The sequence below is a fragment of the Talpa occidentalis genome, unplaced genomic scaffold, assembly GCF_014898055.3.
Source record: "Talpa occidentalis isolate TD23 unplaced genomic scaffold, MPIMG_talOcc4v2.1 talOcc4.15, whole genome shotgun sequence".
Classification (NCBI taxonomy): Eukaryota; Metazoa; Chordata; class Mammalia; order Eulipotyphla; family Talpidae; genus Talpa; species Talpa occidentalis.
In genome coordinates this window covers 57,475,421-57,490,956 of record NW_023601543.1, presented here as the reverse complement: position 1 = coordinate 57,490,956, position 15,536 = coordinate 57,475,421, and the positions used below count along the sequence as shown (strand labels likewise).

Here is a 15,536-nt window from a genome sequence, read left to right as displayed (position 1 = left end):
CTTCTGCCTGCTCTGCTCCCCGCTCTGGCTCTGGTGAATTCTCTCACCCTCCCACACTTCTGACTGTACCCAGTGCTTGTATAAATAAATAAATAAATAAATCTTTAAAAAAAATAGTTAAGTTGGGCATGTCAAAATTTAAAACTTCAAAGGACACAATCAACAGAGTGAAAAGGCAACACAGAGAATGGGAAAGAATATTTACAAATCATATATTTGATAAGGAACTAATCAGAATATATGAAGAACCTGTACAACTCAACAACAACAAAAACAAACAACTCCATTTGAAAATGGACTAAGGGGGCCTCCCTAGTGGCGCAGGGGTTAAAAAGAGCGTTATCAAGCTACTCCCAGCCACTGCTCCATGAGTTCGATCCCCAGCCGGCCAGGGAGCTGACCCACATGGCGTAGCATGTGGGTCTCCTGCCTTGCCCGCTGCTCCCCTCAGCAGTGTATTTCAGTACATCTGCCTGTTCTGCTCCCAACTCTGTCTCTGGTGAATCCTCTCATACCCCCCACCTCTGGCTTACACCCCAGTTCTTGTATGCATAAATTATCTTTTTTAAAATAGACTAAGGACTTCAATAGACATTTCTCCACAGATTATATATAAATGGGGCCAATAACTACATGAAAAGATGCTAAGCATCACCAATCAGGGAAATACAAGTCAAAAGTACAATGAGATACCACTTTACATCCATTAGGATGATTACTTACAAAAAAAAATAATAACAAGTGTTGGTGAGGATATCTTTGTGCACTGTTGCAATTGAAAAGAATTAAAAGCAGAGACTCAAAGAGATATTTGTACAGCCACGTTCGTAGCAGCATTATTCACAATAGACAAAAAGTGGAAGCAACCCAAGTGTCCACTGATGGATGAATGGACAAACAAAATTGTTACATTCACACAATGGAATATTACTCAGTCTTAAAAAGGAAATTCTGACACATGCTACAACATGGTTGAACCTTGAAGACATGATGCTAAGTGAAATAAACCAGTCGCAAAAGGGCAAATACTGTATGGATGATTCCATTTATATGAAGTACCTACAGCAGTCAAATTCACAGAAACACAAAAGTGGATTTGTGGGCACCAGGAGCTGGAGGAGGGCAAATAGGGGTTAGTGTTCAGTGGGTAGAGATGTTCAGTTTGGGAAGATGAAAACGGTTCTGGAGATGGATAGTGGTGTTGGTTGCACAACAACTGAATGTACTTGATGCCCCTGAGCTGTACTTGATGCCCCTGAGCTGTACACTTTACAAATGGTTAAGAGGGTAAAGTTTGTTATGTGTCGTTTTATTACAGTTTTTAAAAGCATGATATTCAGTGAAAGAAACAAGACACAAAAGATTACATGATGTATGGTTTCATTTATGTGAAATGTCTAGAATAAGCACATCCAAAGAGATTAGCAACTGCCTAGGGCTGTCAGGGGCAGATGGGAAGTGACTGCAAGCTAAGGGGCACAAAGCTTCTTTTGGGGGTGCGTGAAATGCCCTAAAATTAGGTTGCAGTGACTTTCACACACATTGATAAATATACTAACTACCATTGTATTATACAAATAACACTCATGAATTTTATGGTATATAAATTATATCACAATTAAACTACTTTTACAAATAAAGCTAGTAGCTGATTTTAGCCTGTAAATTAAAAAGAAGAATCTATGAGTCTCGCCCTGATACAAATAAATAAGAACTTGGGGAAGAAGGTAAAGCACTTCTTTAGCATAAAATCTCAGCCAAACCTGTAAAAGGAAATCATCATTTGGCCACCATCACAGTAGTAATTGCTTCAGGCAAGAATCACCAATGAATGCTAACTAATGAGTAGAAGTTTAAGGAAAACTGGGAGTATCAGCCTACAAGATAGTTACTAATTCAAGGGGGAAATCTGCTTTCCAAGTAGAGACACTTGGAAGTCACCACCTCAGTGAAAAGATCAAAGCTAGTAACAACAGTTTGGGAATTAAAATATCTTCTTGTTCTCAGTGTCACTTCTGTGGAATTCCTACCCAAAATGCATAATCCAAATGTAATCCTGAGGAAACATCAGATAAAGTCAAATCGAAAGACATTCTTCCAAAGAACTGACTGACCTGTTTTCTTCAAAACATCAAGATCATGAAAGTTAAGGGAAGAATGAAACATTGTTCCAGATTGAAAGAGACTAAAAAAAGACCTGATAACAGAATGCATCTTGTGACCTAGGATTTCCTTTTCCTATAAAAGGGCATTATGGGTCCACCCACTGGGATGGCTAGAATTAAAAAGTCAGATAACAAGTGTTAGTGAAGATGTGAAGAAATTGGAACCTTCATACTCAGTTGGTAGGAATGTGAGAGAAGGTCCTTGTTCTTAGGAAATGCATACTCAAGTATTTAGCTGAAAGGGCACTATGTCTGCAACCTCAATCAAATAGTTTAGGAAAAAATTAGAGATTGATAGATGATAGAAATATACGGAGAGAAATAGGAAATGTTCTTATTATGAAACTTGACTTTTCGGCCAGTGTAGGAAGTGAAAAATACAATCTCATTGTTCTAACTTGCATCTCTTTAAAACAGGGAAGTGGGGAAACCTTATAAAATACCCCAGAAACTAGACTGAGCAGAAAGGCTTTAAAAGTGGACATTTATGGAGTGCCCTTTCTCCAGTGATAAAAATATGCAACATCGGAGATGTGCAATGGTAGCTAATTGTTGTTTGAGTTGCATTTCCCTGACAACTAGAGACTGGATTATCTTTGCATATATTAGACACACTGGCCATTTCAAGTATTGTTGTGAATTGTCCACTGCCCATTTTGTCCTTCCCTTATTGATTTGCAGGTGTCCTTCATATGTCCTAGAATCCAGATGCCAGCTTTTTGTCACACACATAAAAAAACTAGATGGAGACAATAAAGTGTATGAAGCTCAGGGTCATGCATAGTTAAGATCGCATGGTTTTAAATGCCAGGTCCTGCAATACAGAAAATATTTCTGGCATGTGCTATGGGTACTGTTGCTCTACTGGAATATGTTTGAAAACTGAGGGGGAAAAATTAGAATGAAGTCTTGTTCATAAAATCAATGGCCTGTATTCTAGGATTAAGAAATTTGTATTCAAACATCTGGCCTATGTAATTATTATATATGGCCTTACTGTGTCAAACATTTTCCATTTGTCATATATAAATGTTCATTTATGAATTAAAACTCCATTTAGCTTTATGTTAACTTTTTCTTAAAGAGAGTTTTATACATTTCTCTTCCATTGCCATCGGTATTCCCAAGCGAAGACCTGCTAACCCCACTTCCTTGCTTAACAGGAACAGACACACTGAGGTCGGCGAGTAGACGTGACTTGGCCACGTCTATGCCAGCATTAATTTTGTTTTCCTTAGCTCCTCAGGTCACGGTGGGGTCCAGCTTGAAGTGGGCTTCCTCCTCCCTTCCACATCATAACTAAATCTTAGTACGTGCCCAATAAACGCTCCTTTGGAAAAATGGGGGCTCGATCAGCCTAGGAACGGAATCAGCCCAGGCAGTGGATAGTAGAGGAGGCAGACAGCAGGTGCGGCATAAATTCTCAGAGTCGGTGCAGGCAGAGCCCAGTACAAACTGTTGTCGGGAACGCAGTGTTTTACCAACGCTCCCGGGGCTCTGTCCTCGGCTCCTGCTTCACACAGAACTCTGTCCCTCAAGACTGCAGGCACCTTCAAAGCAGCGGTGAGTACGGTGGGTAATTAAGCAGGCAAATTATTTCTCAGCCACAAGCCAAAGGCTCACAAGGAGTCTCTAGGGGGAGCACAGGTACCTAATTCATGCTCCTGGGAGACACGGTCAGTTCTTATAAGTGTTTCTGGAGACGGGGAGGATTAGAAATTCCTGTAGGTCCCTCACCGAACAGGGAGGGAGAGACCTTGGTTTATTTTCCCCTCTGTGAAACCCGGACTCGACGGCGTCGGGCGGACGTGCGCAGGTGAGCAGTTGGGGGAGCGAGACGGGATTTCCCGCCTCGCTCCCCCATCTCAGCTACTCAGGATTAGGGATTTTGCGTTTCGAAGGGCTGTTCTTGGACGGCCGGCGGACCTCCGGACGCTAACGTTCGGGGCTGAAACACCCAGAGGCCAGAAAGGTGCGAGCGCGGAGAGTGTGCGCACCGCGGACCTCCCGCGCCCCACTCCTCTCCACCTCGCGCTCCTCCTTCCCTCGATCCTCCCGCTCCCCTCCTCCCCGGTCCCCGCCCCACTCCTGCCGTCCCATTGGCCAAGCCTGCCGGCCGGGCCTCCCCCCGGATTTAAAGGGCCCGCTCTCCGTGCTGCCTTGGGAGCCGCAGCTGGTCCCGGCCTTGCGGCCTGCGGGGGAGGCTGCCGGGTGGAGGCGGCGACGGTGGTGGCGGCGGCGCGTCCCCGGCCCCCAGGACCGTGGCCTCCTTCCTGCCAGGTAGGTCGCCAGTAGTGCTCACGCGGCTCCCCTGCTCCCATCCTGAGCCGGCCTCCCCGTGCGGGTCTGCAGCGCGTGTCCGGGCCCCCCCATCTCCATCACCTTTCCCACTCCCCCTCCTGCAATGTCCCCTATCACCACCTCCACCTTCCTGCAGCCCCCGGGCCTGGACCGGGCTTTATTGGCAGCTGAGAGAGGTCGGGTGGGGGTGAGATGGGGTGCACGGGGATACAGGACACCCCCCACATCCTTACAAGGAGAGATGCACACGGCCCCCAAGTGTCACAGGATCTCCCTCTCCTCCCTCCACATAGAGTGACTCTACCTTGAAAACCAGGGAGCCCCCCATTTGACATAGGGGCCTAGAATGTACACCATTCAATGACCATCGGACCTGGACTCTTCACAGCACACAAGAGATACCCGCCCTTCATTCACCACAGGTCATGGGCTGTGTATGTGCACACAGGACATCCCACACACACAGTTGGCGGCTCAATCTGATGTACCTGATGCTCACACCCACCCCCAGCCTGCCAGCACGGTGTCTCCAAATTGGTTGGGGGGGGGGCAAACTGAAATCTGACTACCCAAATCATCTTTTGAGCATGGTCTGCCCCATGGACATCCCTGCTCCCTCTCTGTACCCCTTTGGCAGGTCTTTCAATCTTTCCATCCATTCGTGGGGGTCCGCAATGGCCACCTTCAGCCGCCAGGAATTTTTCCAGCAGCTGCTGCAGGGCTGTCTCCTGCCTACTGCCCAGCAGGGCCTTGACCAGATCTGGCTGCTCCTTGCTATCTGCCTCGCCTGCCGCCTCCTCTGGAGGCTTGGTAAGTGCCTGCCACCCCATGTGCCGCCCACGCCAGGAATATCACATTTGCCACGTTCATCCATATGAAGCCACACCTTATCCTGCCACATCTTGCCAAATCAGGCTCCCACATGTCCAGCCCACTGCATCCCTCCAAGCCAAACAGCATTCCACTACACCACGTCCTACTATGCCCAGCCACCCCATGGCACACCATGCCAAACCACATCCTGCCGTGCCTTTCACTGTTGCTGGTTTCTGGAACACTGAGATTCCTGGATCTTGCAATCCTGAAATGTCTACATCCCAAGGTTATAAGATTCTGGGATGCTGATGTCACAGGATTAGCAAATCTCAAAGTACCATGTTACAGGGTTTGGGAATTCCTACAACTCAAAGTTTTCATATTCTAGCTTCCCACATACTGGTATTCTGGATTTCTAGACTCAGCCTGATGAGATTTCAGGATTCTAGGATTCTGGAATGTTTCCACAGCAATGGCAAGCCTATATCCAAATAAGATTCCATGTTTTGTTTTTTCCCAGGTTTATAATTTTAAAATATTTCAAAGTTACAGAGAAATTGAAATGAACATTCATTTATGTTTCAACATTCTCCAGCTGTCAGCATGCTGTCATGTCAGCCCTATCTATCTGTCTGTCTCTTTCTTCTAATCACTTGAATAACGCTTTGACATGACACTTCACCCCAAATCCTTCATTGTGTGCCCCCCAGAACAAAGACATCTTCCCCCACACCACAGACTCAACCATCACCCCCCCACAAGAAATTTAATCTGGATACAGTAATATTATCCAATATAAGTTAATATTCAGATTTCCTCCAGGGTTCCCATAATGTCCTTTATAGAGATCTCTTTTCCTTAAACCCAGACCCTGCCACCTTTCCATGCCCCTGACATTTGCTTTTGGCCCTCTGTACTCCTACCACATTCCAGCGTCTGGGCCTTTGCCCAGACTGTGCCCTCTGCCCAGACTGCCCTCCTTCCTACCAACCCACCCAACTTCCTGCTCTTGTTTTCTCTCTGTCTCTCTCTCACTCCAAGGGCTGCCATCCTACCTGAAGCATGCCAGCACCGTGGCAGGCGGGTTCTTCAGCCTCTACCACTTCTTCCAACTGCACATGGTTTGGGTCGTGCTGCTCAGCCTCCTGTGCTACCTCGTGCTGTTCCTCTGCCGACATTCCTCCCATCGTGGCGTATTCCTCTCCGTCACCATCCTCATCTACCTACTCATGGGGTGCGTCCTCATCGCCACACTGTCAGCAGAAGGGCGAGTGGTTTTCTCCTCACGAGTCTGTCCAGGACAGGGAGGACGTGGGGTATTCTTGGAGGAGTAAATCTGGGATACTGTTATTTCTAAAGGCTGTCCAGGACAGGCTGGGCGTGGGCTCCCCCTGGAGGAGGGAGTCCAGGAGAATTAGTGCTCCATGAGGTTATGCAGGCAAAGGGAAAATAGAGCCCTCTCTGAATCTTGGTTTCTCCCCTCTGTGGTCACTGAGGCTGTGGGGGTGATGGGGCCAAGACCACCACCTTTTTTCCTCAGTGAGATGCACATGGTGGACACCGTGACATGGCATAAGATGAGAGGTAGGCAGCCCTGGCCCTCCCACTTGCCCCTTGCTGAATCTCCTAACTACCCCCTCCGGCTTTCCTGCCCCACTTTTCTCCCTCATCTGCCCACCCATTGGGACGTTCAGGCCTCAGACTCCCCTTGCATCTGTGTCTTTTTCTACCATGACTTTCCCCCCAATCTGTCTGACCACCTTGAGTTAAGGGCATCTGCCTGTACTGGGTCCAGCTGCCTGTCTGGTACTGTGCCTACCTGTCCACCCTTGTACGCCTCTTTTCCTACCACCTCTCACCTGGTGCTCCCCATCCTTCCATGCTGACCGGCTCTCTGCCCTTGCACGTGACCATGGGCACCACATATAGGGGCCCAGATGATCGTGGCCATGAAAGCGGTGTCTCTGGGCTTCGACCTGGACCGGGGCGAGGTGGGCGCAGTGCCCTCGCCCGTGCAGTTCATGGGCTACCTCTACTTCGTGGGCACCATCGTCTTTGGGCCCTGGATATCCTTCCACAGCTACCTGCAGGCTGTCCAAGGCCACCCACTGGTGAGGCCCCGGGTGGGCAGGTGGGTGGGGACTGTGGGAGTCACCATGGGGCACTGCTCATGGAGCCTTGATCCCCACAGAGCCGCCAATGGCTGCAGAAGGTAGCCCGGAGCCTGGCGCTGGCCCTGCTGTGCCTTGTGCTGTCCACCTGTGTGGGCCCCTACCTCTTCCCGTACTTCATCCCCCTCGATGGTGACCGCCTCCTCCGCAAGTGAGCACAGCCTTCCAGGCCTCTGCCCAGCAATGTTGGGGTTGGGTAGGGACCTGGGGTCTCCCCAGCTCTGAGCCTGTCTCTTAATGCTTCTGTCTGTCTTCTGTTACTACAGCAAGAAACGCAAAGCCAGGTAAATGAGGGCAGGTACTGAGGGCGAGTGGGGCTGACGGGGGGGTGGGGGTGCGGTCTGTGGCCAATTGGTTCTGTAAGTCTGAGTCTGTCTGACCATCTACCCTGTGACTAGACAGAGACCGGCGTCTGTATGACCAAAACTGGCGCTGTGACTCCGTATATGGCTGACACTCCGACACAGACTGTCTGACTATCCATCTGTCCCTCTGTTTTACCATTAGAAACAAGTTACGTGACTGCAATGGGAAGGGACAGCTGTGTATTGCTTGGTGATGCTGACCAGTCTGGGACTCTGGCTAGGAGCGTGTATTGGTTATTTGCCGATCGGCCACGGACTCCCTGTGTGGGGCTGGAGTTCTGGCTGGCTGGCTGTGCCATTGTCAACAGTGGAATGTGTGGCTGTCATTGGATAAGATAAGTCTGGCTTGTCTGTAACTCTGGTTGGGAATGGGTCTGACTGTCATGTTGGGTCCCCGTCTTTGATTGATTCTGCCTGTGGATCTACCCCTCACCCCCCGGCTGCTCGGCGTGGTCTAACAGAGGGGTCTTGACTCACTGCAGGCCTATCCCCATCTACAGGACTGAACCACCCGTTTCTGATGTAACTATAGGATCTCACCCAGCTGTTTGATTATGTGAGCTCCTCCCCCGCTCACTGACCACTGATTGTATCTGATGCTGAATGAGGCTCTGAAAGGTCAAGGGACTTCCCCAGTGTCACCCAGATAAGCAGCCAGGCATTAATTCCAGGCCTGATTCTAGAGCCTACACTTCTCCCAGGGCAGGATGCTGCCTGTTTTTGACTGTGTCTGATTGTATTGACAGGGGGACCGCCTTGAGAGTAGAATTGTGTATGCACGTGTAACAGGGCGTTGGTGGTCTCTGTGCCTACCTAAAGGACCTTTCGTCTGTCTTGTGGTCACTGAGTCAGGTTAGAGAATTATGAGGCTGGGAGTCTGATAGGATTCGTGTCCAGTCACGTGGCTGTGTCAGGGTGCAGGGCTGGAGATCCAGCTGCTGACGGTGGCACCATCTGGCTGTCTGGCCACGTGAGGCTGTAGGACCATGTCCTGTTCTAGGGCCGCTCACACATCTGTTTGAGTCACATGAAACTAATCGACTGTCTATGTAAGTGTGTGAATATCAGCCCACTTCTTGTGTCGCCACGTTTCTGTCTGTCTTGTCCATGAACAACTCCAGCCAGCCTCTAGGGCCTCTCTGACTCTCTTTCCTCTCTTCTCTGCTGCCTTCCTGACCCCTGGGGGCCTTAGGGGCACCATGGTAAGGTGAGTCGACAGAGTGGGGCCGGGAATGCTGACAACACGGTGGGGTTTGGTGCTAGGGTCTGGGCATGATGCCTGTCTCCCCTGCTCCTTTCTCCCCAGGTGGCTGCGAGCCTACGAGAGTGCGGTCTCCTTCCACTTCAGCAACTATTTCGTGGGCTTTCTGTCCGAGGCCACGGCCACGTTGGCGGGTGCCGGCTTCACCGAGGAGAAGGATCACTTGGAATGGTGGGAGGGCTGGGGGGGGGTGCCTCTCCCATAGGGTGCTCCTGAGAGTTGCTGCAGGGAGGTGGGAACGGACTCTCAGGGGAGGGAACAACCAAAACAAAAGTGTGGAGGCCAGTCGGGTTGAGATGCCACATGAATGATTGTGCATGTCTCTTCTGCCATAGGGACCTGACGGTGTCTAAGCCACTGAACGTGGAGCTGCCCCGGTCCATGGTGGAAGTTGTCACGAGCTGGAACCTGCCCATGTCTTATTGGCTAAATAACTGTGAGTCACCAAGTCACCACTCCAAGAAAGTTGGGAGTCCTCAGCCCAGACTCTTTTTTTTTAAACATTTATTTATACATAGAAGAGCTGGGGTGTAAGCCAGAGATGTGGGGGGTGAGAGGATTCACATGAGACAGAGTGGGGAGCAGAACAGGAAGATCTACTTTATACACTGCTGAGGGGAGCAGCGGGAGAGTCAGGAGCAGTCTGCTGCACCATGTGGGTCACCTCCCTGGCTGGGAATCGAACTTGTGCTGCAGTGGCTGTGGATAGCTTCATAGTGCTGTGTCTTAACCCCTTGCGCCATCAAGGAGGCCCCTCAGCCCAGACTTTTACTCACACAGCAAACATTTACTGAATGCCTGCTGTGTGCAAGCTAGGCACTGAAGATACTACAGGGACCAACAGCACCCCAATCCCTGCTCTTGTGGAGCTGGCATTCTTGTAGGGGAAGCAGATAATAAATAAGAGTGAAAAAAAAACACAACAGTTCACGTGGCGATATGTGCTGTGGCAAAAACTAACTAAATAAATAACTAACTAAATAAATAAGGTATAGGTGATCCAGGAGTTTGGGTAGGAGTGGGAGGAGGGGGGAGGTGGCAATTTTAAATAAATTAGCCAGAGCAAGTGTCACTGAGGAAGTAACATTTGAACAAAGACATGAGGAAGGTGAGGGAGAGCGCCATGCATGTATGTGGAGGCAGAAGGGTGTAACCAGGGAGGAAACAGCTGGGACAAAGGCCCTGAGGCAGAGCCTGCCTGGCATGTCTGAGGAACAGCAAGGAAACCAGTGTGGTGGAAGCAGAGTGAGCAAGGGCGCCAGTGGCAGGAGGTGAGGTTGAAGAGGTGACAGCGGTCTGGTTCTTGGGGTCTCTCAGGCCATGGGGAGAATTTGGCTTTTTCTATGTGAGAGATGGTGCCTTGGCCAGGTCCCAGGCAGAGGAGGGCCGTGGGCTGACTTGAGCTGTGACACTACCCTCTGGCTGCTGTGAGGACAGATGGGGAGGGGATGAGGGCAGAATTGGTGAGGACACTACTGCATAGTCCAGGCAGCAATGGTGGTGGCGGTGACAGGGAGTGGAGAGGTCTGATTCTGGATAAATTCTGAAGGTAGAACTGACAGGATTTGCTAAGAGTTTGGGTATGATAGTGTAGGGGAGGGCAGGTCAAAGGTGATTCCAAAGATTTTGCCCTATGGAACTGAAGGGTACAGTTGGCAGTGACTGAAATTGGGGAGGTAGTGGGAGAAGCAGTTTGGGAGGGAAGGTCAGGAGCTAAGTTTTGGACACAGGAAGTTTGAGGCCATCATAAAGACTTTATCCTGGGGGCTCCAATGGTTTATGGGTATCCCTCCCCTACCCCGTTCTCTGGCCCTCTAAGAGGAGCAGGGGGGAGCTCAGGAGACCACATCTGCCCCCTCCAGATGTTTTCAAGAATGCCCTTCGCCTGGGGACTTTCTCGGCCGTGCTGGTCACCTATGCAGCCAGTGCCCTCCTGCACGTGAGTAGGGCAGAGCGGGGATCAGGGTGGAAGCTGGGTGGGTATGGAGGGCCTCCTCTTTCCTCCCTCGTTGCCCTCTGCCAACCCCTTCCCCCCCCCCCTCCAACCCAGGGCTTCAGCTTCCACCTGGCTGCGGTGCTGCTCTCCCTGGCTTTTATCACTTACGTGGAGCACGGTGAGTGTAGAGCCCAGTCCAGCAGACAGGATAGGAGGTTAGGGGAGGGCGGCTGGAATCATCATCCCCAGAGGCTAACCTGACCCCTTTACCTCTCCCCACCCACCCCAGTCCTCCGGAAGCGCCTGGCTCGGATCCTCAGTGCCTGCGTCTTGTCGAAACGGTGCCCACCAGATTGTTCGCACCAGCATCGCTTGGTGAGGGTTCAGCCTGGGCAACCTGGTGCCCAACATGTCCCCTCAAAAGTGTTACTTCCGTCTCCATCTTATATCTATCTCAGAGTGCCCAGCTTCCTCTTCCAATGCCTGAGCCATCCCCATAATCTCACCTCTACTCACTGGCATTCATTTCTCTAACAAACTTATCCAGCACCTACTAGACACACACCTGGCATAGATTTCCTCAGTGAGCATTTCCTGAGCCCATGGTGGTACCAGGCACTGTTCTAGGTGCTGGAGACACAGTGATGAACAAAACAGGTCAAAATTCCAGCCCTCTGGGGCGAGCATTTCGCAGGGGAAGACAGCAAATGAAAAATAAGTCTGTCAAGTAGAATAGCTAAGGAGAATGCTAAGGAGAAAATACATGAGAAAAAGGGGATGGGAAGTATCAGAGGAGAGAGGTTTCCACTTTAAATAGGGAGGTGACTTTTTAAAGATTTATTTACACATTCAAGAACTGGGGTGCAGGCCAGAGGTGTGGGGGTGGGGAGTGAGAGGATTCACACTCCCCATGGGGAGCGGGGAGCAGAACAGGCAGATTGGCTGAAACACACTGCTGAGGGGAGCAGCGGGCGAGCCAGGAGAGGTCTGCTGCACCATGTGGGTCACCTCCCTGGCCGGGGATCCAACCCAGGCCGCAGTGGCTGGTGATAGCTTGATAGCACTGAGACTTTAACCCCAGCACCACCAGCGAGGCCCTGGGAGGTGACTTTTGAGGTCTTTAATTGAAGGAGGTGAGGGAGGGAAGCGTTCAGACAAAGGGAACTATCAATGTAAAGGGCCTGAGATGGGAGCGGCCGGCTACCTAAGGAGCAGCACACGCATCCTGTACTCAGTGAGCAAGGGGGAGAGCAAGGGGAAGCACAGGCCCTGCAGGTCATAGCAGGGATTTGCTTTCGTTTTTCACTCTGTGACAAGAAGTGTGGACGACTCAGATCTGTCTCCCACCTGACCATCGATGTTTATCACCATAACCCCCTAAGCATTCTTCCTTCTCTGCCTGGGTGCTCTCCCCCAGCCTGGATGCCCTCATGCTAACGTACCCTCATCCTTAGAGACCCGCTGAATTCCCTTGGGAGGATCGAAACCATCCTTCCCACCCCGGGGGATGCGCTAGTCGTCGTTATTGCTGGGACCCTTGGGGTCTTGTCTGGTGCATCTCCCTGGGCCCACGCCCCCAGGTGGGGATGCGATACAGGTCCAAGTGCCAAGTGTATCCATCTGTCCCCCACAGGGCCTGGGGGTGCGAGCCTTAAACCTGCTCTTTGGGGCCCTGGCCATCTTCCACCTGGCCTACCTGGGCTCCCTGTTTGATGTCGATGTGGATGACACCACAGAGGAGCAGGTGAGGTGGGGCCCTGGGCTAGGGATTACCAAGGGATGGTGCTACCAGCTGGTGGAAGCTTATCTCTATCTTGTGCAGCCCGCACTCCTTAGTCCTTCTTTTTCGTTGCACCTCTGGGTGACTCGCACAGTTGGGTCTTTCATTTGGGGGAAGTGTGAAAAATATGTTTATTTTAACCTATAAAATTTTTATTATAGCCATGGGGTGCAAAACCCACGTTTTACTTTTTTTGAAAAGTACTGGTCACATTTTTGTTTAGGTAGAATTTCTGAATTGCAAGTTTCCTTTCCTATTTGATTTTTAAAAATATTTCATGTTTACTCAGGTTGAGTGTGCACGCTCTGGTTTTTACTTCAAAAATTTATATAATTTATATAAAAATTATGTACTATTTTTATTCACGTGGAGGGTGCACATTCCAAGATTTCATTCCTTTTTAAATGAAACACGATTTTGAAAATAATGTTTATTCATATGGTTCTTGCAAGATACAGGTTTTGCTTCCCTTTTAGTTAAATTTTTAGTTGAAATAAAACTTTGTATTATTTTTGGGGTTTTTTTTTGGTTTGTGTTTTTGTGTGTGTCTCTCTCCATTTATTTATGTTTGCTGGATTTTTTTGAGCATTTTGCAATTTTTAGCATACACATCCTGTACATGTTTTGTTAAGTATTTATCAAAGCCTTTCATTTTCATTTTCTTTTTTTTTTAGCATAGAAAGTTTTCTCCTTTGTATACATTTAGAACAAGAGTGATCATTCTTATTTTAACATCCACGTTGGAATATAATTCATATACCATACAATTCACCCATTTAATGCGTACAATTCAATAGCTTTCAATTACACCAAAAAGAAGCCCCACTTTATATGATTTTTGTCATGAAAACAATTTTTAATTTTTCTTCAGGCTGAGTGTGCAAAATCTGGGTTTTACTTCTTTTTAAATAAAGTTTTTGTTTTATTTTATTTTTATTAAAATGTCTAAAAATACCTAATGCCTTTCACATAGTTTAAAAATCAAACTGTATTCAAGATATTCAGGAGAAAGTCTTAATTCTCCCAACTACCCCATGCTTCCTTACAGGTAACCACTTTTATTCATTTTTCAAAATATATCCTTCCAAAATTTAAGTCCAACCAGCAAATATAAAATTTATATTTTCATTACCACCCCCTAGTTTTTACCCTAACACATGAATGACACGGTTCTTTCTACCTGTCAACTTTTTCACAGTCATTCTTGAAAAGCTTCCACACCAGTGTACAGTATTCTCATTCATTTTTTTCCACTGTAAGTCTATGTCACAGTGTAGTCTGTCCCTTACAGGTGGACACCCAGGTGATTTCCAGTCCTTTCCTATTGTAAATGATGCTGCAGGGAATAATACCCTCAGACCCCTGTAGATTCGCAAGGATGCAGACAGAACTGTAGGATCTAGTCCTGCCAGTGGCAATGGAGAAGTTACCTTTCTGCCTTCCTACCAGCAGTGCAGACATGCCTGTCACCCCACCCACTGAGTTCCTGTCAGACTTCCTGGATCTGTTTACCAGTGTGATAGGAGGAAGATAATGAATGAGCCTGAGTGTCTTTTCCTATGTTTAAGAGTGATTCATTTTTTCCTTTATTGAGAATGGCTTATCTGCCTCCTTTGCCAATTTTTGTCTTTCTAAAAAATCGATTTCTAGGAGTTCTGTATATATCAGGGAGAATACAGGTCAGAAAGTAGGATTGCCTTGTCTTTTTTAAAAAATTATTTTCAAAGAAGAAGAAAACACAAAAGAAAAAAAAGACTAAATGTGTTTACCTCTCCTGTGTACCCAGTCTCTTTTCTGGCTGCCCCCTCCCCCAAACCCGCCAGAATGTTGAGCAAAGGATGGGTTTTCCTGAGACCTTTGTTCTTGCTGAGTAGGACTGTCACCTCTTTCTCTCCCACAGGGCTATGGCATGGCATACACTGTCCACAAGTGGTCAGAGCTCAGCTGGGCCAGTCACTGGGTCACTTTTGGATGCTGGATCTTCTACCGTCTCATAGGCTGAGGCACATCTGTGGACCTTCACACTCCCTCAAAGTCCCTCCTCAGGGTGCCAGCTCTGATGGGGGATGAGGGAAGGCCCTCTCTCTAATTCTTGACCCCTCTCCATCCTTGACCCACCCCAACACCCACACACACACACACACACACACACACACACACGCGCGTACACACACACACACACACACACACTTCCATGCCTGTCAATTCCCACCCCACCACAAGGCGGGAAGGGGGTGGTCCCTGCTGGAGTCTAGGGATGATGGGGGATGCTTGGGGCAGCAAAGAGGGGGAGATCAAGGGCCTCCCCGCCTTTCTTCTCCTTTTTTTATATAGTTTGTTATTGTCAAATAAAAGTAGGAAATATCCAAAAGGCTCTTTCTTAACTGCTTAGCGGGGAATAGAAGTGATAAAAGTTTGGAAGCTGGAAACCATGAAGGGGAGCAGGTTATGATTGGTTCATGGTTAATTTATGATGTCAAGGTTTGGTGTGAGTGGGACCAAGACAGATTGGATAGTTGGATTGTGGGGAGAGCCTAATACTACTGTCCGCGAAACTGAGGGATCTTTTCTATTATAATTAATTGTTTTAACTGTGACAGAGAGGAATGAAATCAAGACACAGGAAGAATTGGTGCTCATTGTTCTTAGGAGAAAGATTGTGGGTTCTAATTGGATGGGAGGTCCAGCCCGACTCTGATTGCTCGGTCTCGGTGCCCATTGGCCTAGAGTTACGGAGTTCT

General features: G+C 48.7%; 1 protein-coding gene across 1 annotated transcript; it reads left to right on the top strand.

Moving 5' to 3' along the window:
• The first annotated feature begins 4,386 nt into the window (after nucleotides 1-4,386).
• Nucleotides 4,387-15,151, top strand: PORCN (porcupine O-acyltransferase). Its single transcript, XM_037512448.2, has 14 exons — nucleotides 4,387-4,445; nucleotides 5,104-5,276; nucleotides 6,324-6,516; nucleotides 6,823-6,866; nucleotides 7,212-7,393; nucleotides 7,474-7,604; nucleotides 7,720-7,737; nucleotides 9,125-9,250; nucleotides 9,415-9,515; nucleotides 10,942-11,018; nucleotides 11,130-11,193; nucleotides 11,305-11,390; nucleotides 12,649-12,759; nucleotides 14,696-15,151. Exons 2-14 carry the CDS (start codon nucleotides 5,141-5,143, stop codon nucleotides 14,795-14,797), a joined length of 1,371 nt encoding a protein of 456 aa, XP_037368345.1. The 5' UTR covers nucleotides 4,387-4,445; nucleotides 5,104-5,140; the 3' UTR covers nucleotides 14,798-15,151.
• Nucleotides 15,152-15,536: the final 385 nt, after the last annotated feature.